The sequence below is a fragment of the Octopus bimaculoides genome, chromosome 4 (genome assembly GCF_046866305.1).
Source record: "Octopus bimaculoides isolate indiv1 chromosome 4, ASM4686630v1, whole genome shotgun sequence".
Taxonomy (NCBI): Eukaryota; Metazoa; Mollusca; class Cephalopoda; order Octopoda; family Octopodidae; genus Octopus; species Octopus bimaculoides.
Genome location: NC_142931.1, coordinates 82775664 through 82797773, shown reverse-complemented (window position 1 = coordinate 82797773; position 22110 = coordinate 82775664). Strand labels below are relative to the sequence as shown.

Genomic DNA, 22110 nt, shown 5'->3' with positions numbered 1-22110 from the left:
AATAGATAGGTACATTAATAAGGTACAGTCCATCACTGCAAAATATATCACTTATAACTGAAGAATATTTTGTTAGCTTCAAGTGTTGGGTGTAAATCATTTTAGGGACTAATCCAGTAACAATAGATTAATGTAGCTCCATTAAAAAAAAATGTTAATCATTCTTCCTTTGAAAACTGAGATAAACTCCTCAAAAATCTCAGCTTGAAAATCTTTACTTGAGTTATAAATCCACCTCAATCTGTTTGGTATCCAGTAGATTGTTAGATGAAATAGAAATTATTTGCAATGTAATTAGTAAAGCAATCAACTGGCAAACAAGAGATGTCTAGCTTCAGTCACATTAGTCCACCTGCTCTTTTTTCTATGGTGCTGTTCCAGCTTAGTCCCATAAATCCCTATATACTCTGAAGCCACAACATTTAAGCAGTAGTTGTAGAAAATTTCATTAAAAAGTATCTATTTTTCTGGATGTTATGAGGCAACAAAGTTAGGGGTGTATACATCTATAGTTATGCCCTTTTATTTATATGATTTTATCATTTCATGTTTATTTCATTCATTGTTTGCAATGTCCTCTCTCTCATGCACACACACTCCAAACTTAATAGATGGGCTGCTAAATTGAAATCTCTATGTTGCTTTGAGGGAAGGTAAAACATGACAAACTGCTTCCCCCTCCGTAGTTGGACTACCTTGATGCTTGTTTAAAAAGAGAGATTCTGACTGTGATAAAATAATGAAAGCAATATTTACTAAGCAAGTGAGCACTATTACAAAGAAATAATTAGACATAAAATATCATAAAAATTATTAGAATTGGGAATCAAACATGAAAACATTACCAAGTGGCTAGCAGAAAACCACTCGGAGGGCAGTCTTTCTGCTAGTATTAATAATAAAGACACACTGGATAATGTAGTTTTAGATATATGAAAGAATGGGTTGATCATGGCTGAAACACCTTTGATTTCAGGTTTGCTTTATCAGGGGTTACTCAGGAGTATCTGGAAGAATAAACCTATTTATCTGACTTCCTAATGAATAAAATCTAAAATGGAGCAAATATAGACAGAGCCAGTATGATTATCAGTTAAGTGAGACATTTCAGTCAAAAGATATGAAGGTAAACACTTTTAGTGACTCAATATATTGTTTGGTAAACAAGCTCTAGCTAAAATGTGAGTGCACATCAGCGTAACTGCACGTTTTATATGTCCCCACTTTACTTTGTGTCTGTAGAGTTGTTTGAATATAACAGAGACTGCACCTCTTGAAAATAATTCACCTTTGATTGAAACCAGCAAAAGTACCTCTACATGATCTATCAATCTGCTAGAAAAAGCAGCTAAATTCCCTTAAACTATACTTTCTTATTTTGAAAAAGAAAGAACTGATTGGAAAATAGTCTTAGGTACACTGCCTTAATATAAGACAGGATTGCTGGAATATTTTGAGCATAGATTGTCTATTTGATCAGACTTGGCCCAAGGCTAAACAACATTCAACTTCATTGTCTTCAACAAGGAATTCCAGTATCTGAGTTCTAATTCCAGATAAATAAGGAAAAAAAGTTTTGCTAGGAAAGTACATATTGGCATATAAACCTATTCAAATTTAGGAACTATACTAAATAAGTTTTGGCAAACACAGTCAGATGACTATTAGTTTTTCTCAGACACAGGATTTATTTATTTAATTAACGCCTTAGCCCTGGATGGAAAGGTAGCACCTATTCAGTAGGGCCTATGAGACTGGAGAAAGGGAGGAAGAAACTTCAGATAGAAAACCTGTTCTGAATGCTTGCAACACAGAGGACTCAGCTAAAGGCACTCAATGACCAGGTGGTGGTATTAAATCTATTTACAGGTAAATAACTAGATCATAAATATTTGCTAAGGGAAATAAACTTCTGACCCATGGAGTTTATGACAGAACTTCCTGGATCAAGTTTGACGAAAAGATTAAAATGACAACTGAGAAAATACTGTACTTTTCCAGAAAAGGTACCCAAATTTGTGTGGTTGAGTGTAGCAGTATGAAGTAATTTTTTTATGTGAATTGTGTAAAGAAGAAACCAAGTGAACAGGATGTTATTTAACAGATCATAACAGGATAATGACATTATGGATTTCTCAGAAATATGAAGGAAATCAGTTCTTATGGCCACTATTTTTACATCCTTCACATGAAAAGTCATCTGCATCACAAACCATTGTTACTATTATCTTAATTATTATTACTAGAAAATAGGATGTTTAACATTATCTTATTTAATAACAATTTGTATACCATACTAACAGTTCTACTGCTGCTGAAATATAATGTATCTGACAGTAGAACATTTGCTTTATATAAGTAATAGTTAAAGTATATATTATGCACTTTATTGTGTTTTGTTACATACATGATCCCACAGTCTGAGAAAAAAATTGTCCTAAATGAAACCTGTTAATTTTAAGAAAGGTCAGGGGCTACACTAAGAGATTTTTAATATCTAAAAACAACTAAGGGAGATAACTTCAATACCAGTTATCAAAAATGTTGAACACTACATTGGAGACTGGAGTAGATCTGATCTTTAAAACCAACTGGTGATAGTGACAGACATGTTTCAGCCTTATTAGGTATCCTCGGCAAAGCATATTCTACTCTGTTGGCAAGCATGATCAATATATATGGAGTTAGAGGGAATGTGATTATGAATAGTAACAATATGGCTGAAGAAAATATCTCAGAGGAGCAATTAGTAGATAAAAGCTCCTTCTAGTAATGTTTAAACTCTGAAAACGGTAAACAAGGGAGACAACTCCAATAAGCTCTGTTGGTTGAAAGTTTTAGGCAATACCGATTGGTGGTGTAGATGACGCAATCGACCACTGGTTGTGTAGTTAGGAATTTGCTTCACAACTACTTAGTTCTATGTTCAATACCCTTGTTAAACACTTAGGGCAAGTCTTACCATATTCCCGATTAGCTAATGTCTTGCGAGCAGAATTTGACAGACGGAAACTTCGAAATCCCATCCTCTGTGCGTGTGTGTGTGTGTGTGCGTGCGTGCGCGCGCGAGTGTGTGTGTGTGTGTTGCACAAAGAATTCCTTGTCGGCGGAGTTTTGGAATAACTGCCCTACGAAGTCCAATACCTCATGGAAGAGGAAAAGGGTATGGAAGTATGAAGGGAGTAAAAATGTGAAAATTTGAAATTTTTGGTAAAAAAGATTTCAGAATAGTAATTTCTGTTATATGAAACACAAAAGTACTTAAAAAAGGAAAAAAGAAAGTGAAAACTACTTCTCGTTTCCCAGGAAGTATGAAACGAGAGACCTATATTCCCAAAATCCGTCTCACTGCCCGGCTGTCATTAATGTTGTGTACCCTGTAATTAGCTCGTTGGAAACATGTAACCAAAGACGCTTTTTCCACCCACAAAATACGATATCAAATAACTAGCTGCATGAGAAAAAGAATAAATTTTTCATAGTATATCATATCCATAAAGCTTTCAAAACCAATATGATAGAACTTAATGCTTTTGTATTTACTGCTCCTCACATCATAATATCATTCACATCACAAGAACTAAAATTTTATTGAAAGAATATGTGAAAAGCAAGGTTTGCAGCAAATGTTTTCATAGAGTGATGTGGTCGACAGAATTCAGTTACACTGAATACTGTCGCAAACTGATAAACATGCTGATAAAACCAAAAAGTATGGGTTTGTAACCTATTTACTACAAACTTCTGGTATACGGATTGTAATGCTTTAGCAAGAGAAAAATAAACATAAACGTGTGTGTGTATGTTCAGTTATGTATGTATCTACAAGATATGTATGTATGTATGTATGTGCATGTGTGTGTAACACACACATATACATCTTGTAATTTGTTAGTTACAACCTATTATGTTATACACCAGGAAGGAATGTTTATAGTGATTTGATTTGATGATCTTCAATTGAAAGAAAGAAAACGGCGATTCTTCCCATTATGGGCTGTAAACTCAAAAAAACATTTAAATAGAAGCCAGAATAATACAAACGCGATCGTCATTAAATTTTCTTAAAAAAAAAACTATGAAAAAAGGATAATGATGCTTAGATATGTATGTTCAACAATCGATCCAATATAGGCAATGACACATTCTTTAGGAGAGTTCTATACATTATTTCATGCTCCGTCGCCAACACAAGATTCTTGTGAAGATGACTATAATGGATCTATAAAGTATATATTTTTAATATTAAATATACATGTCCGAAAAATTATTGTGTGTTCTTTAAGAAAATCTAATAACGTTTGAACCTATTGTATTATACTTGTTTCTGTTGGTATTTTTCTAAGAGTTTACGACCGTTAGTTAACAAGAACGATCGCTGCAAAGGTTGGGCGTTTAAGCATATTTTAAATGTTTGGTTAACGTTTTAAACAAAAATATACATTTACTGTGATGCAATAAGTTATAGAAGTTCTACATGGGATATTCTAACGTTCATGCCTTTCCCATGAGCGGCGAGATTTTATAAGAGTGCCGACTGGAAATTGAACCCAGATTACAATCGTACTGAATATTATACATATATTATACAAATATACATACTTATATATAAGCAGTGACAACTGAATGTATGTTTACGTTTTATTCTTTTTGTTCTAGTTAAACTTATACTAAGCAAACTACTCTCTGGGCGAAGAAAAAAAAAAGAGAATTGCATTGAAATGTACTTACTCCAGATATAACGATTTCTTTGATAACATAATTCACAAAAGATTGTTTATGTCTAACCAGGAACACTTTACCGAATGACCCCTGGCCAATTTGACGAATTTTCACGTACTTGTTCATCTGATCAAGTCAGATCACACAAACACCAACATTTACGTTGATGCTTTTCTAAAATGCTACTTGGAACACATACCGAAACGAAATAAAAATTGCAGTATGAGTTATCTGTGGGTTTTTTTTTTTTTTACAGTATAACTATACGTAGCCGATATTTCAAGATACCAGCATTATGATGTATACGTATAGGGGAGGGATTGTTTAATACTTTACCAGCGCCTAATTCAAATTTCCGTGGATAAGACTTTATTTTCTTTATGCCCATGGGGTCTTACCTTCTATTATAGTTCTCTTCGCATCTAAGATGAATTATAGAAATATAAATCGTCTCCACTTCTTAACTGAGTTGTCATTATTTCATTATTGGAGTATTAAGAAAGAGTTCTCAGACTACTGGTTTATCAAAGAGAGTATAAATATGCTGATTTCTGTGTTGCAAATAATCTACATCAGCTCTTTACTGCTTGTGCCATTTTCTTTTTAACATACTGGCATGATTAAGCAATTTCTTTCGATTAACTACAAGGCTGGAACCCCTAAATTAACTTGTTAGTTTATTCAGTACACTAGATTCCTAGCTATTGTTGCACTCCTTTCATTAAATGTAAAACTAACTTAACGGCTGTTTTTCCTGAGGATAGTAACTGAGAGTATTTTATTCACTAACAATTTCCTATACCAGTTTTGTACATTTATTTCGTGATTCTCCTGTCACTACTTCGGCTATGTTTCTCTGTTGAGGTCATATAATAGCGAAACATGACTAGATTTGTTTCCCGTACTTACCGAACTATTACTACTATTCAACATTGTCACTAGGTATCCAATTTGTTAAGATTGGTCGATGATATTGATCGTAATATTTGATTGGTACTTTATTTCATCAATCCTAGAAATATGAAAGAGGCAAAGTTAACCTCAGCGGGATTTGAACATAGAACATTAAGGGCTATACCAAATACCAGGGGTATTTTATCCGACTCTTTACTGATTCTGTAAGCCAGGCGTATTTTATTTATTTTCTGCATATCTAAAAACAATTGTGAAATCATTTAATTTATTACAACAACCAAAATCTAGGGAGGCTTTTCTGCACACTGTAAAGAACGCAGCTGCTTCTCTTCATCACCTTCCCCGGTCATCAGCCAATCTCAAGTTTTCTTCCATTTACTTCTCTGCCCATTTTTCGATTGCCCAGCCACACACTTCATGGGTTTCCTATATCTCTTTTATTGGCAGGTCTATACATGCTCATACTCGCTAGACGTAGAATTATATCCCCAAAAGCTTCATTTTTCAGCTTTTGACAATTGACAAAAGAGTTTAATGGTTTGACGTTTCCCTAACAAATTTTTCGCAACTCGTTTGTTTGATGTTCTGGAATACCATATGTTTCTTCCATTTATGATTTGCATCCACATAGTGTAATTGAAATCACTATTGTTATTAATAAATTTATTATTTCTTCAAAAAAGAGTCAAATTTTGCTAAAGCCGTTATGCTACGGTAATCAGCTACAGAATTTTACATTTTTATATTCTGAAAAGAAAAAAAAAATATCTATGTATTAGACATAAATGGTTTGCATTATATGAATGAAAACAGAAATCATAACCTTTTCGTTTTAAAACTGATTCCCATTTTTAGAGAATTTTCTCTTTGCTATATCAATAACTGATTTGCGTCGTGTGGTATCATTTATTATACAAAAAATAGCTACATCAAGATTTATTTCATCTATTAATAATCGTTATATTATATATATATACTTATATTTACGACACATAGGGGAAAATGAATTGAGAAATATACATCTCAATGTGTTATAGTTATGAAAATAAGAGTTCCACGCCTAAACGTGAGTTTATATTTTGTCACCATAGCAACCCTATTTCGTTAACAGTAATCTCTTAGTAATAGCTAACTTCATATCATAAATCTTTCGTTGTTGTAACACACACACACGCACGCACGCACGCTTGTGTGTGTGTGTGTGTGTGTGTAAAAATGGTTATTTTTAAAATTAGTTTAATGTGAAGAAGTTTATTTGGCATACCCACACAAGTGTGCCTCCGCTCGAATCTGTTTCCTCATAACTTCCAGAAAAATGAATATTTTTTAATGAAATTTGCTACAAATACGCTTCTGATGGTGTTGGTTCCGTTTATATCGGAATTATTTTCGAGGGTAGGGTGAGGAGTTTCGGAAAATTCATACGTGTCGGCTTTGTTCCCTTATAACTTTTTTTAAATGTGTACTTTTTTAATGAGATTTTCTACAAATACCTTTCAGAGCTTGTAGATTACGAGTGTGTGTGTGTGTGTGTGTGTTTCTTTTGCTATCACGTGATGGTTGTAAATGTGCATCACTCATTCAAGCAATCTTCGTTTCCAGTCGTCCATGAAAAACATGACTTGCCATGGGGAAATATTAACTTGTCAGCTTTAGAAAATCTGCCCCAGCAAATTCCGTTTGATCTAAAAATGCAAGAAAAGTGAATGGTATATGATAATAATGATATATATATATATCCATATGAGGTGGTATCAAAAGGTTCCTGGACTAGTTATGTTTAATAAAAAATAACTTATTTACCTAAGTTTTAACATCATGTCCTTCAAAATAGTCACCTTGCATAGCAATACACTGGTACCAGCGTTCCTGCCACTTTAAGAATCTCGTCTGGAAGTCATTTTCCGCAAGCAAGTCGAGAAACTTCTGCAATTTGCTCTGGATCTCAACAACTGTGCTAAAAGAGTGACCTTTGAGCTGCCTTTTCATCTTGGGGAAGAGATGGAAGTTTGCATCTGCTAAATCTGGTGAGTAGAGCAAGTGTGGAAGCAATACCATGTTGTTTTTTGGCAAGAATCCCACAAGTGATGGAGATCTTGACAGACTTCAATCTGATGTTCTTCCTGCTCAATGGTCAGCAGGTGGAGAGAAAACGTGGCAGAGACATGCTGCATGTTCAATTCAGACATTAGGATTGCATGTACAGACCCATACAACAGACCAACAACATCAACAATATTATTGATTGTCCTCTGATGATCCTTATGCACAAACTGATGAATTTTCTCCACATTTCCAGATCACTCATTGTTTGCCAGGGACATTCTTCTGCTTTTGAAGCACCCATGCTACTCGAAACATTGTGTACAAACCATTGCCTTGTCACCATAAGTTTGCCGAACCATGCCCAGTGTCTCTGTAACAGACTTCCCAAGTTTAACACAAAATTTCATGTGGCTCTTTTTCCTAACTTCCTGCCTGTGACAAAATCACAGACTACAGTATACACATGATCACAAAAACAAATTTCACAACTTGTGAAGTAAACACAGTGATGTTACTCAGCACACTACCTCATGAAGGTCACTGCCAACTCTCACTACACACACAACCATGTGCTGCCCTCTGTTGGTGTGCTACAGAACTAGTCTGAGAACTTTTTGATACCACCTCGGTATAAGTGAATATTTACACACACACACACTTAATTGTTCATTCATTGTTTATTCAATGGAATGTCAATAGACATCACTATATATATATATATATATATATATATATATATATATATATGTATGCATGTATGTGTATTTATGCACACATATATCATCATCCATCTTCCATGATAGTATGGGTTGGATGGTTTGGAAGGATTCAATGAGGCAGTGTCTACTTTGGAAGGATTCAATGCTTCAGTGTCTACTTTGACATGGCTTCATAGCATGGATATTGTTTTTAATGCCAACCAATATACAGTGTGTTTCCTTGGAAGAAAGCAGCGAATGTATACGAAAACAAGGACAGCAAAAAACGGAGATTGTTACAGAAATACAAATAACAGGAGATAACAACAGGTGTCTTTCGACTAAGGACGAATTAAATTAAGCTGGCGTGTGTGGAAGTAAAGCCTTACGGCAAGGATACAAGAATTTATATATATATATATATATATATATATATATAATCAGAAAATGGAGAAAACCACAGATTAACAAACACATCGATTGGACCACATTTATAGCTTATTTTTTAATACAAAGCTTGACATAACAAAATAGGTGACGTGACATATCTTACGGCCGTTTCCGATCGGTTACCAAAATGCAGTCTATAAATAAATGCGAGAATAAAGTTCTTTATCTTCTACAGGGCATTCGAATTAAGGCAACAGAGCTTCATCAGAGTAAAAAAACAAGACCATACAATATAAACAAATGGAAGAAGGAAAAGGAAAGAAAACATGGATTAGACAAATAGTCTAGAAGGTCAATAGTTTGAAAGTATATAATTCACCATCAAGGGGCTACAGGGTCCGTAGGTAAAAGAGTGAGCTAGTAATGGTCTACAATTTATTAACGGGTAGGTGCAATCTGCAGGGGGTGGGGTCAGGATGTTTAAAGAACCAAGTTACCAAGAAGTTATATATAAAGAAAATACTACCATGATTATCAAAGGGCGGTATCTATGCAAACGGAATAAACTCAAGTAAAAGTAAACAGTTATTGTAGGGGGTTTAAGAAAAATTTACTCACAAAAATTAATACCGAGAATCCCACGTATGGTCCACAATGGGACATGTCTAAGACCAGCGGTCAGTTACAATTTGAATCGAGGTCACAAGTTAAGACCGTTACAAAGGATTTGTTTGTAAAATAAACAAGAATAGGAAAAAGAAGAAAAAAGTTACGGGGGAGAAGTCAATGAATAGGCATTGTGGGGCCGTGTATGTCTTGCAGCATCTTAACGTTATGACATGCATGAGGGAAGAGTGAAGGAATCCATGGGATTGTGGTTAAGGGGAAGCAACTAGTACTGGTAATTCAGTGGTTCAATGAAAGCTACTACAGAATATATATAAACTTTACCTAACATAGGAATTGTGCGATAAAGAAGACACGGACGAATCAATTGTAAGAAACAAGAGCAATTACAAACCTATGTAAGGTAAGAATAAAGATTTAGATAAATTTTGCTATTGTATATCTACCTTCTGTTACAAAGAACTTCCACACCCTAAAATCAAGCCCAATACCTGTCGAAAGGAATGGGATATTATACATGAACTGATAAACAATAACAACATTAAATTCAACTTTACGATGAAAGTAAACGAACAAAGTTTGTTCTTTTTTAAAAGCGTTGAGATGTATTGTAAGATACAGAAATAAATTTATTTCTCAAACGCGTGATAATGCTATAAATAGCCTGATCAGGATAAATTATCCATATAATGCAGAAAAATACGTTGCCGGCCAGCCATGATACATCTCAACGCTTCTAAAACAGAACAAACTTTGTTTGTTTACTTTCATCGTAAAGTTGAATTTAACGTTAGCGTCTTATGGAGCTAAATTTATAAGTTCTAAAATTGCAGAAGAATTCGTTGCTGGGCAGTTTGTTTTAATGGTAAAACACTTGACATGTAATCACAGAGATGTGAGTTCGAGTCTCATGGCTGGCCGGCATGTATCTAACAACAACATTATAACTAAAGCAGCAGATAAGGAAAGTGCTAAAGCTATTATGGATATTGGACACTACAAAAGAGATGACCTACTATGTAAATTACCAAAAATCAAACACAATGACTAAACTGAATACACTCACAAACATCAAAAAGGTTTAGCAAAGAAGAAATGTGACTACCTAACCCATTTCAATTGCAAGACTAGCTACTTCTACAGTCTCTCAAAAATTCTTAAGAACCAAACTATTAAGAATGTATGTAAAGAACAAACTTCAAGTTGCATAAACATACAATATCCCACCAGCCTTAAATTTAGATCAATTGTAGCAGGACCGAATTGTAAAACACACTCACTCAGCACCTTTTTAGATATATTACTGAAATTTATTTTAAATATACCAAGTCTTGTAAGGGACAACCTGAATCTGTTAAACCACCTCCTAAAATCCATAATCAATGATACCACTATAGTATCTTTTGGTGTGATAAACCTCTATACCACAATTCCACACCAATATGGACTAGAGGCAATACATTTCTGGTTTGAGAAATTCTCTCACTAAATTCCAGTCAGAATTTGAACACATTTGAACAACTTATAGATTTCAAAAACCTAATCAACAACATAAACAATAATATCAACTTCACCATGGAATACAGTAAAACTTAATTACCATTCCTGGATGTACTAATCATCAAAAGAGATAAAAACATTGAAACAGACATTAATTACAAACAAACAGATTCTAAACAATACTTACTGTTCTCCTCATGCCATCCCAAACACATGAAGAATAATATTCCCTTTAATCTAGCAAAGAATAATCTGCACAATTGTCCCAAACCCTGAAACTTGCAATAAAAGACTTCAGGGGCTAAAACAAATACTACTTAAACGAACTCATAAAAGGAGAAATGGTGACGAATGGAAAAACAGAGGACTCCTTTTATTTAAACGTGTCACACGGTCGAACATACAAATATATATATCAAAGATGATATATAGAATATGTTATGCGACGATAACATAGATGACCAGTAATGAAAGACCACAACCGTATTAGATGAATAACAGAGATATTTATTATGGCGTTAAAGTGTATGTCTGTGTGAGAGTGTGAATGCGACATATAATAACATAATCAAAGACAGGCCGTCATACAAGGAAAAGTGTGTATGTGAGTGATACATGTGTAAGTTATTACAGCAGAGAGAAAGAGAGTCAGTAAATGACACGTGAGCAATTATACCAGTTCGTTAGTACACTATAGGAAAAGTTCTGTATGTGAAAGTGAGGAGAGGCTGAGTGCGGCAGTGCTGATCACTAGTTGTGATGTCGTGGCATCGATGCCGGGCCGTGATTCTTGTTATACAGATGTTCGTCGCTGGCTGAGAATTTCTTGTCTGTTTAAGAACTCTTGTCTGTTTATTTACCGTGGTGAAGCTGAGTCACCTAACAGAATCGAAGAGAGAGATGTGCCGCGGAGGTTTGGTGTACATAGAAGGTCGTGTAGACGCTGGTGGAGATTGTTGCTGGTTAGTAGTAATCGTAGAATCGTGTTGGTCATGATGATGATGCTGGATAGTAGTAGTAGACTCTTGTTGCTGATGTGGCGACGGCGGAGGTCATCGTGGCTGGACGAAGCTGCTGAAGTGGTCGCTGGCTGCTGCTGCTGTCGTGTGGTACACGGAACAGTTCTCAAAGAGAAACTGGACCGAGACAAATTTGGTTGCCGAGTTAAAGCTATTTATAACAAACTATGGGCTCCCGATGGCTTCAGAATTTTACTCTATCACGTGACCTTATTAGGGGCTGTGATTGGTCAGTTTGCATTCTGGCGGGAACGGTTCGAAGAAGTTGCCGATTCGAATATTAATCAGTCACGTGATGACAAGGAATGGGTTCTCTACTACGCTCGCATTTGTTTATATTTAAATGAGAAGAATGGCGATAGCAGTTTTGTATCTAATGGCGATAGGTAGTTTCACTACATACCAAAGAAATAAATATCCAAGAACTTACAAAAAACAAAAATCACTCCACATACATCCAATACTCTACCCTTTATTCCAACACACAACGCAAGAAATACAGAGGTTTACAATATTATCCACCAAAACATCCCACTACAAAGACAAGACCCAAGAATGAAGCAAGCACTCGAAATATACAAAATAATCAAAAGTAAAAGACAATCAAAGTCCCTCAAAATATTCCTCACAAGTGCTAAATTACCTTTCACAATTCCTACACTAACAGTCAAAAAGTGTGGCTGCCCTAAATGTGGGACTTGCATCAATCTTATTGAAGACACAACATACAAATTCGAATCAGGACAGATTTTTACTGTAAAAAATCACTTTATATGTTCTTCAAGGAATTTAATATATGTTACCAAATGTTAAGGATGTAATGAAGATTACATAGATCAAACAAAGCTTACTCCAAGAAATAGAATGACCATTCACCGATAACAAATACGAGACCCCAGTACTAGACAGATTCCAGCGAGTGAACACATAGACATATGTGCAAAAAATAAGTTCCCCAAATTCCAGGTCTTCCCACTCAACCTACGTTCAGTGAATACCATAGATGAAGTATGGATAAACAAAGAAAATATTTTCATACAAAAGTACAAACCAAAGCTTAACAAATTTAAGAGAGTACATACACAAATAACATATTTTCCGAAAGTTTATACTGAAATCTTTTTGAACGAATATGCGTTATATCATGTAGATTCCGAATATGCAAAAATTTTGGGGGAAAATGTTTTAGGAGGGGTCGGGGTAGGAATTTCGGAAAATGTTTTAGGATAGGGTTGGGGTAGGAATTTCAAGAAAATGGATATTTTTTAATGAAATTCTCTACAAATATACCGAGGACATAGGAATTTTGGGGGAAAACAATTGGGGGCTATTTCTGAGAACTGTTCTTCACTCGCGGGTGTTTCTGAACAAGTCGCCCATATTTGTTTCATTTTCTCCGTTTTGTGCCTTTGTGCATCCGTAGATTTTTACTGAAGCAACAAACAGGCAAAGAAGGCAAATGACGCCCTCACCAGAAAACTCGTTATGCTAAAAATAACAGCTAAAAGTCTGGTACACAGAAACATGTTATTAAGACGATTTATTTGTTGCATACGATTTTTTTTCACTTTAAGTAAATTCCCAGGTAAACGGTTCTAATAGAAAGGCAGAAGACACCAGAAGCAAAAATAAGGAATATACTTGCACAGTTAAATATAGAAGTGTAAAGCATAATTTGTTACACAATCTCTATAATAAGCATGATACTGAACGGAATAATTCCCTGTTTGAACTTTTTTAATTACACACACACACACACACACATATATATATATATATATATATATATATATATATATATATATATATATATATATATATATATATATATATACGTGTGTGTGTGTGTGGTAGAAATCTACGGACGCACAAAACGGAGAAAATGAAACAAATATGGACGACTTGTTCCGAAACACCCGCGAGTGGAGAACAATTCTCAAAAATAGCCCCCAGTTGTTTTCCTCCCAAATTCCTATGTCCTCGGAATCTGCATAGTCCGAGGTATATTTGTAGAGAATTTCATTTAAAAATATCCATTTACTTGAAAGACGAATTGAAGTGGACTCCGGTGAAATTTCCGAAATTAACCACCCCAACCCTTCCTAAAACACTTTCCCCACAAAATTTTGTATATTCGGAATCTACACATTTTCGTAGACAATCTCATTAAAAATATCCATTTTTCTGAAAGTTATTGATCATCCAAAGTCGGGGGCGCAGAAATCTGTAGCTATGCTGATTCAAAAATACAGTAGAACAAGTAAAAAAAAAAAGTTCGTCAATACTCAGAGGAATATTTAAAATTTGGATTTATACCCGCTATCCACGATAAACTGTTACCAAGTTATGGGCGAAAAACTCAGATCATGTGAATTTTGCGATGTCCTCTCCCCACCCCATCGGAAAAGATTTTCCCACAAATTTCTTTATAATTGTAATCTATGCCTGTTGAAAGGTTTTTATAAAAATTTTCATTAAAAAAAAAAAATTCCTAAAAGTTATGAGGGAAAAACTCGGTTCTTGTGAATTTTCCGAAGTCCTCCCCACCCCCGTTGATTTCCGCACATTTTTATTTTTCATATTCGTTTCCTACGCATTATAACTACAGTTTTGTTCTCTATAACATTAGTACTCTCTAGTAGACTGTGAAGTTCAGTATTGAGTGTTATGAGTTAATATTAGTATGCCATTTGTTTTTATAAATATTGTAGATCTTATCTGATTGTTTGCAATAGTGAAGAAATTTGCTGACTCTAACTTGATTTTTTACGTCCGTTGCACTAGTTTTTTTAAATTTTGTTTCCGGGTAATATTGTTAACATTAACCAAATTTTGAAAAACAAAAATTAAATATCACAAGGGTGCATCAGGATTTTAGAAATGATTCGGTTGGGCATGGGCAAAAATCGGTTGGGAATCACTAGATTACTGTGTATAGTTACCGGTCAGATTATATTTTCTGAAACGAAGGTAATACAAGGGAGGTAACTATAACTTAGGGGGAAATCACTCCAATAGGAATATAATGGAACCCATAAATAAAATCTTCTCTTAAACCTTCTACCCTGGTTGTGTCTCTCTTTTCCTTCTGGCACTTATACAGTATTTATCTCTTTTCATATTTTATTTGTATCGACCATGCGATGTACTAAAGGAGCCATTCTCATCACCTCTCCTTCCACACGGTCGTTTACACACTTTACTGTTTAGCCTTCATCTTTGTAAGTCGCTGATGAGAAAGGAAATGTGTAGAATCTGCAACATTCTGGCTACATACAATGAAGATATATTGCATGATGAACAAATGGTAAGAATTTAACTAAATATTGGAGAATTTAGGACAGTGAGTCCACAGAACATTTATTACAGCATTTCTTCTGTCTTTTTATGTTCTTGCTTCTCATCATTTTGGGGTTGGTAAAATAATGTACTAGTCAAGTATTGGAACTGATTGTATTGACTTACACTCTCCCCTCAAAACTGCAATCCTTGTATCCAAATCAGCAACCATTCCTAAAGAGATTTGTATCAATCATATGGAAATAGAGGTGAATGATTATCAATATTATCTTGATCAAGTGGCTATAACAAGGTTAAAATGGATGATATGACTCTACCACAATGCTCTATGTTGTTGTTAATCTATAAACTATGTTTTACCATCATATAATGAATCAATCAAATAGAACTATTTCTATTTAATCAGATTAAATCGAGTTAGAGTCAGCAAATTTCTCCACTATTGCAAGCAATCAGATAAAGATCTACAATATTTATAAAAAATAAATGGCATACTAATATTAACTCATAACACTCCATACTGAACTTCACAGTCTACTAGACAGTAGTAATGTTACAGAGAACAAAAATCTAGTTATAATGCCCCACCACCACAATGAACAATAAGTTTCAAGGTGGGGGACGAGGAGGCAATTGAATGGTAGCAAGGAGGCTAGCTAGAAAATAAAAGTCAAAAGGAGAGGAAAGAATAGGAAATGAAGACAAGTTAGAGTATGAAAGTTGAATCAATGTTCGCCAGGTGTATGAGTATGAGCGAACTAGCAACAGTCAATTACGAAGCCTATTTTGCTTCTCGTGTATAACTTAGTTGCTTCATTGGTTCAAGGGACATTACTCTTGATGACATACTTATGTTAATTTCTCTACCACTTAAAACTGAGGATGTGTGTGTAAGTAAACCCTCAGAACTTCTGAAGTTCGCAACTGATTTTCTCCAAATTGGGAACATACATTATTTATGTTCCAGAGATGGTTTTAGACTTTAAAATTGTTTCACATAATGTGTAATGGGGCCCCTGAGGGCAGAAACCCCCCTTTCCTGGGGTACATATGGTTGCTTGCATGGTCCATGCATTGCTTCTGTTCAAACTAGAAAAAAACAGCTACTGAAATGATATAAGTAGGTTGTATTAAGTGGATGAACTGATGTAGACTTCAAACTGCATTGTCTAAGTGGTAGCAACAATAGCCTGTTCCCATAGTACCATAGGTTGCAATTTTTGGAATAAAATCCGTTTGGAACACATTATGTTTATTATGAAAAATATGCTAAAATATGTTAAATCCTGATCAACCAGTTTCTTTTAACTTCAGTTTCAAAGTCTTCTTTCTAAGCATAGACAAAGCCCATACAAATGTTCTTTAGCTATTGATTATAAACCGAAATATCACATGTACATTAGCCTACTAATTTATCGTGTCTAAGACCCAACCACAATAATTAGAGACCGTGTCCTTAATGTGACCTTGCATGCCTGGACACTGCATGTAGAATTGTTTTGGTTTGGGAATTGAGTTGTCCTTACAATGGTCGCACGCTCTTTACCCAAAGGAGTGCACGGTTGAGCCACAACTATTGATTCCAAACTGAAATATTGCTTGACAGTGTTGTTTTCAAGTGCTTCCTTGCCACCACCCCTCACCTTTATTACGTCATTTCTTTCATGCAAGATTTCTCTCAAGAGGTGCTGTTGAGCATGCCCACAGGCTTAATTTATCACATAAATGTAGTTCCTATGTCTGCTAATTGTTCAGCGTGGTAGCTGCAAAGTAGAGTATGTCTACTGAGAGCTTTTTGGTGCATTTAAAAATCACATATCCCCACCCACTTTTCCATGACAAGGTTAGGACCTGGAATCTTCCAAACAGATGCATGACATGTCACTTAGTTGAATTAGCCCTTCATTTACTCTACAAATGTTTTGTCCTCAATGTAGTACTTCCCCGTATCACATGTTTCAACAAACTATGCCATTTAAATCTCTGCTAGTTGTAAATAAAATGATTTTGCCGGGATGTTCATTTCTCAATAAAAAGAAATTTGGTAAAAATACTGATAGGAAGAGTAACTTAAATTTTTAATCTGATCTCAGTGTTTGTAATAATTAAAAACAATTTTTTTCTTTTAGAGGATGGTGGATTAACAGAACTGGTAATGTTGGAGGAAAGAAGCTTTCTGGTATTTATCCCCTTTGTCCTTTCATGTTTGATAAACTTAAGAGTCAAGTGGCTCATGTCCTCCTTTAAACGACTGCTCTTGTATCTAAATCATAAAACATGTTTATAGAAAGGTCGACGATACCTTAAAGAAGATAACCTCTATACATAATAGGAAAACAAAAGTAGGTCACCTGTGTTTTTTACAATTAAACCTGGGTAAACATACATCAATGTAATAATTAAGAGGTTCCTTGAATGTAATATGATTTGGTGTACATAATGCTTTTTACTCTGTTTCTGGAATGTAATTCTTCATGTTAAGGAATTTTGTGAATCAAATGTTTTGTTTCTGATGTAATAAACAAAACATATCTATGGCAACAAAACAAATATTGGCAGATGAATAATTGTGTGAATAAACTGAAGTTCACTAAGTTTTTCAGCTCACCATATTTACATGTGTGAAACCCAACTATATTTCCTCACTAAATACAATAATACAATGATTGCGTAACTTTTGTGAAGACTAAGACATGATGTGGATTCAAATCTTTGAAGAACTGCTTTAGATTAACAAACTAAGGATTGTAATGGTGATGTGAAAATCAGTTTTTAAGGACTGGTATTGAGCTCCATTTTTATGATGATCTTATACTTATCTGTGCCATACAGGGAATTTGAAACAGAAAATGTAGAATGAAGACAACCAAATATTTTCAGTCGATTTAAACAAGGTACAAATAGTCCTCTCATCTAGTCTCTACATTCTTTAGTTAATAGCTGAATAGTTTGTGATGTGATGACATAATGACATTTCCATGGTAACAAAAACAAAATGACAGTGAACTACATCAGTAAATATCACTTTATATTTTATAAATGTTATGAATCTTTTAACAAATCTAGACAAGAATTTTGTAAACTAATTTATTTTTGAAGTTATTTTATAATATTGATTTGTTCCATGTCACTGATTTTGTTCTTATTTGTCCAGATCCCCTAATTATATTTAATACAGAAGTGTGAAAATCAAGTGTCCTGTTTGTGAATGATGTTGAAGTGAAAATATAGTCAAGAATTTATAGGAAAAATGAATTTCATTTTCATAATTAGTATACAAAACTTAATCCATATACCAAATTTGAAAACAATTGGAACAAAATTGTAAACAGTGACGGAAACCACAAAGTTCCGATTTTCCATCCCCCAGCTTTGCAGCATCATTGCCTGTAATGCAGAAGAGAGGAGGAAGCTCAAACAAATACTGGAGCCTCATTGGCTGTTATTTATAACCGGTGTTCTCAGATCCAGCACTACTGATTTCCTCTGCAAAATCAGGATAACAGCGGCCTGTCTGAGAAATGAGCCCTGCAAGCTGGGGTGATTGTTGCAGTGAGTGTCTCGGGCCATTCTCCGCAACAATGCCTTTGCAATTATGTCCTTAAGGTGCAGCTGAACACACCATTTGGACTAGGGTGTACAACCTGTTACTTTCTCTCCATCTTTTACTGCTTTTCTTCTTTGTTTCTTTATTGAAGTAATTGTTTTTTTTTTCTCTTGATAATTTAATCTTTTGTCATTTTTTCCTTTCTTTTCTTCCTGTAAAAATATGTTCCTAAATAAAAATTTCTTTTGATGCAATGATCTTTTAAAAGGGTGATAGATTGGCAAAAGTTTTTTGATATTTTCATTGTATACAAATCCTGCTGAGATCGACTTTTCCTTTCTTCCTCCTGGAATCAATAAAATAAAATACCAGTCAAGCAACTTGTCTCATCCCCTCATAAACTATTGTCCTTGTGTCTAAATAATAAACATTATTCATAGAAAAGCCGAATGTATTTCGAATAATAATACTTCTATACATGAACATCTTCATTTTTCAATTAAAACTTGGATAAACACTTTCCAGTGTAATAATGAAGAAGTTCCTTGTGATCCACCTGACTTTATTACTGTAATATGGTTTGGAGTATACAATGTTCTAACACCAACACACTCCAAACTCTAAGCCCACGGACATGCTGTCTCTTCATCTTGCTTTTTCTAGCTCACCAACATTCCAGCCTTTGGCTCACATATGCTGTCTTCACAGTTTGATTTTTCCACTTGCTATTAGTGACCTCTGCTACTTGTACCAAGTTGATTTCATACCACCTTTATTTTGACCAAGCTGATTTCATACTACCTTTACTGAGATCCAGCAAACTCACTATTCCTCCCTTCTCTTATCACCTATACTGTGTCCATGCAATTTGGCCGTACACTAACCACTCTTTCTCAGTACCTCCTCTCAGAACATAATTTGTCTAGAATTCTTTATCCGCACATATTTTTTCTCCTGTGGCTATCAACTTTCAAAAATCCAAGAGGAACAATCAACCACATTGATTTCTTGGAAGGCATGCAAAGTCCATGATTATTGCCCTGCTTTTTTAAGAACAAATAATTAAAAAATTTCTGGGTTGTCTTGGAGTTAAACAATGTAAAGGTAAAGTAAAGTTCCTTCCCGAGTCGCAGGATCTTTCATTTGTGCCAGCTGAGTGAACTGGAGCAACATGAAATGAAGTGTTTTGCTCAAGAACACAACGCATCGCCCAGTTTAGGAATTAAAGCCACAATCTTATGATCATGGGTCCAACATCCTAACCACTAAGCCACATGCCTCCATGTTAAACAATAACAACAATGTTATTTAATATTAACATTTATACATTTTTTAATCCTTTTTAAAATACATTACATTTTTTATTTTTTTATTTTAGAAAAGAGAGAAGAATGAAAATCTGTCTAATGTGAAAAATGAAAATATAGTGATGATAATGATGATGGTAGGGTTGATGATAAATAAGAATGATTTTAGGAGTGGAAAGGAAGATGATAGTGGTAGAGATGATGGACGTGGTAATGAGAATAATGAAGATGATAACAATAATGATGGTGATGATGAAGATCAATTATGATGGGATTGCTTTTGAAAATTTAGACTGACAGACAAATAGAAAATGGTACTGATGATTATGCAGTTTATATTCCTAGCCAAATATATCCTAACAGATATATGTATATTTATATGTATCATATATAAAAAAATACGAAATGGGACAAGAACGCAAAACATCCAGACAGTTACGTGATACAAAAAAGGGAGATGTATATATATACATATATGTGTGTGTATATACATATATATATATATATATATATATAGGTATATGTATATATATTTACATATCTATGCATATATAAATGTATATGTAGTTCAAATTTATAGAAAAAACAAAGATGAAGACAACTGTAGGAACAACAAGCAAGTGTATCAGTTTGATGCTTGGGAAAAATAGAAAAATCTTTTATAATTTGAGCCTATGCTCTTCGATGTATATATATATATATATATATATATATATATATATATATATATATATATATATATATATATATATATATATATGTATGTTTATATATATGGTGTGTGTATATATATGTCTATATATATGTTTATGTATATATATATATATATGTGTATATGTATTTATGTATATATGTGTGTGTGTGTATATATATATATATATATGTGTGTGTGTGTGTGTGTGTGTATATGCCAGCATGGAAGGTGGATGTTAAATGATGATGATGATGATGAGATATATATATATATATATATATTTACATATATATATATATTAAGGTGTAATCATCATTATTTTAACACCCACTTTTTTATGCTTGCATGAATCACTTGGAATTTATTTAGGCAGATTTTCTACTGCTGAATGCCCTTTCTGTTGCAATGTAATATATTCACCATGGCCAGACATGTTTTTGCAGAATACTGGAAATAAATGATATTCATTTACAGCCACATGATATCAAGATAAAGAGATACAAACACACATATACATATATACATACATACATACATACGTACATACATGCATACATACATGTACACGTACATACATACAAATGCTATATTAATCTACCTTCCTCTAAATTGAAATTACTGCTGTCTTGCCCCTCCAATTAGAATATATAGAAATTAAATTCATGTTTGATTCACTAGACTGTTGATTAACAGCCCAGTCAAGATGGTATTTTCTTCTTCTCCTATTCTTGTTTTTGCACACATCTACAAAATGACTTTCTAAAATTGAACTTCCATTATGCAGCTCAGGAGTACATTTTCATTGCATATCTTATGTGGTGTTCTCACTACATAAATAAATGAAGTTTGTACGAAACGTATGTACTGCTATAAACTATTGAATTTTTGTTGCTTTTCTTCAAATATGTCTGTATATATATATATTTCGTATGTGTATTTCGTGTGCAAGATTCTTGATGTGGATACGTGTGTTGAAAGAAATACAATTAAACCTTGGGAGAGGCATTATGCCGGTAATAAACACACGCACTGGTTCAGTCCTTTATTAATTTATATAGTTTTTTGTTAAATTATTTCATTGCACTCTTGCAATCTCTTCAGTAACTTGTCTCTCCAAATGGAAGTGGAGAGACAAGTTACTGAAGAGATTGCAAGAGTGCAATGAAATAATTTAACAAAAAACTATATAAATTAATAAAGGACTGAACCAGTGCGTGTGTTTATTACCGGCATAATGCCTCTCCCAAGGTTTAATTGTATTTCTTTCAACACGCGTATCCACATCAAGAATCTTGCACACGAAATACACATACGAAATATATATATATATATATATATATTTATT

At 34.0% G+C, this 22110-nt stretch overlaps 1 protein-coding gene and 1 long non-coding RNA gene across 20 annotated transcripts in view; one reads left to right on the top strand and one right to left on the bottom strand.

Annotated features, from left to right (window-relative positions):
* The window catches only part of LOC106882347 (uncharacterized), a 64123-nt gene extending 59220 nt beyond the window's left edge, over positions 1-4903 (bottom strand). For all 17 annotated transcript variants that reach the window (XR_008263943.2, XR_016241549.1, XR_016241550.1 and 14 more), the window contains exon 1: positions 4732-4903. Coding sequence is in view for 13 of the 17 variants with exons in the window: in XM_014932992.3 (XP_014788478.2) it covers positions 4732-4848 (117 nt within the window). In the remaining 4 variants the exon portion in view is untranslated. The remainder of the gene's footprint in view (positions 1-4731) is intronic.
* Positions 4904-6566: 1663 nt separating this feature from the next.
* Positions 6567-20482, top strand: LOC149136107 (uncharacterized). 3 transcript variants are annotated; one of them, XR_016241552.1, is made up of 3 exons: positions 6567-6703; positions 17347-17396; positions 20143-20482. It is a non-coding gene; the product is annotated as an uncharacterized LOC149136107 (long non-coding RNA). The 3 variants fall into 3 exon arrangements; XR_016241553.1 differs by lacking the exon at positions 6567-6703 and adding an exon at positions 9662-9801 and having other exon boundaries at positions 20143-20279; XR_016241554.1 differs by lacking the exon at positions 6567-6703 and adding an exon at positions 15085-15224 and having other exon boundaries at positions 20143-20279.
* Positions 20483-22110: the final 1628 nt, after the last annotated feature.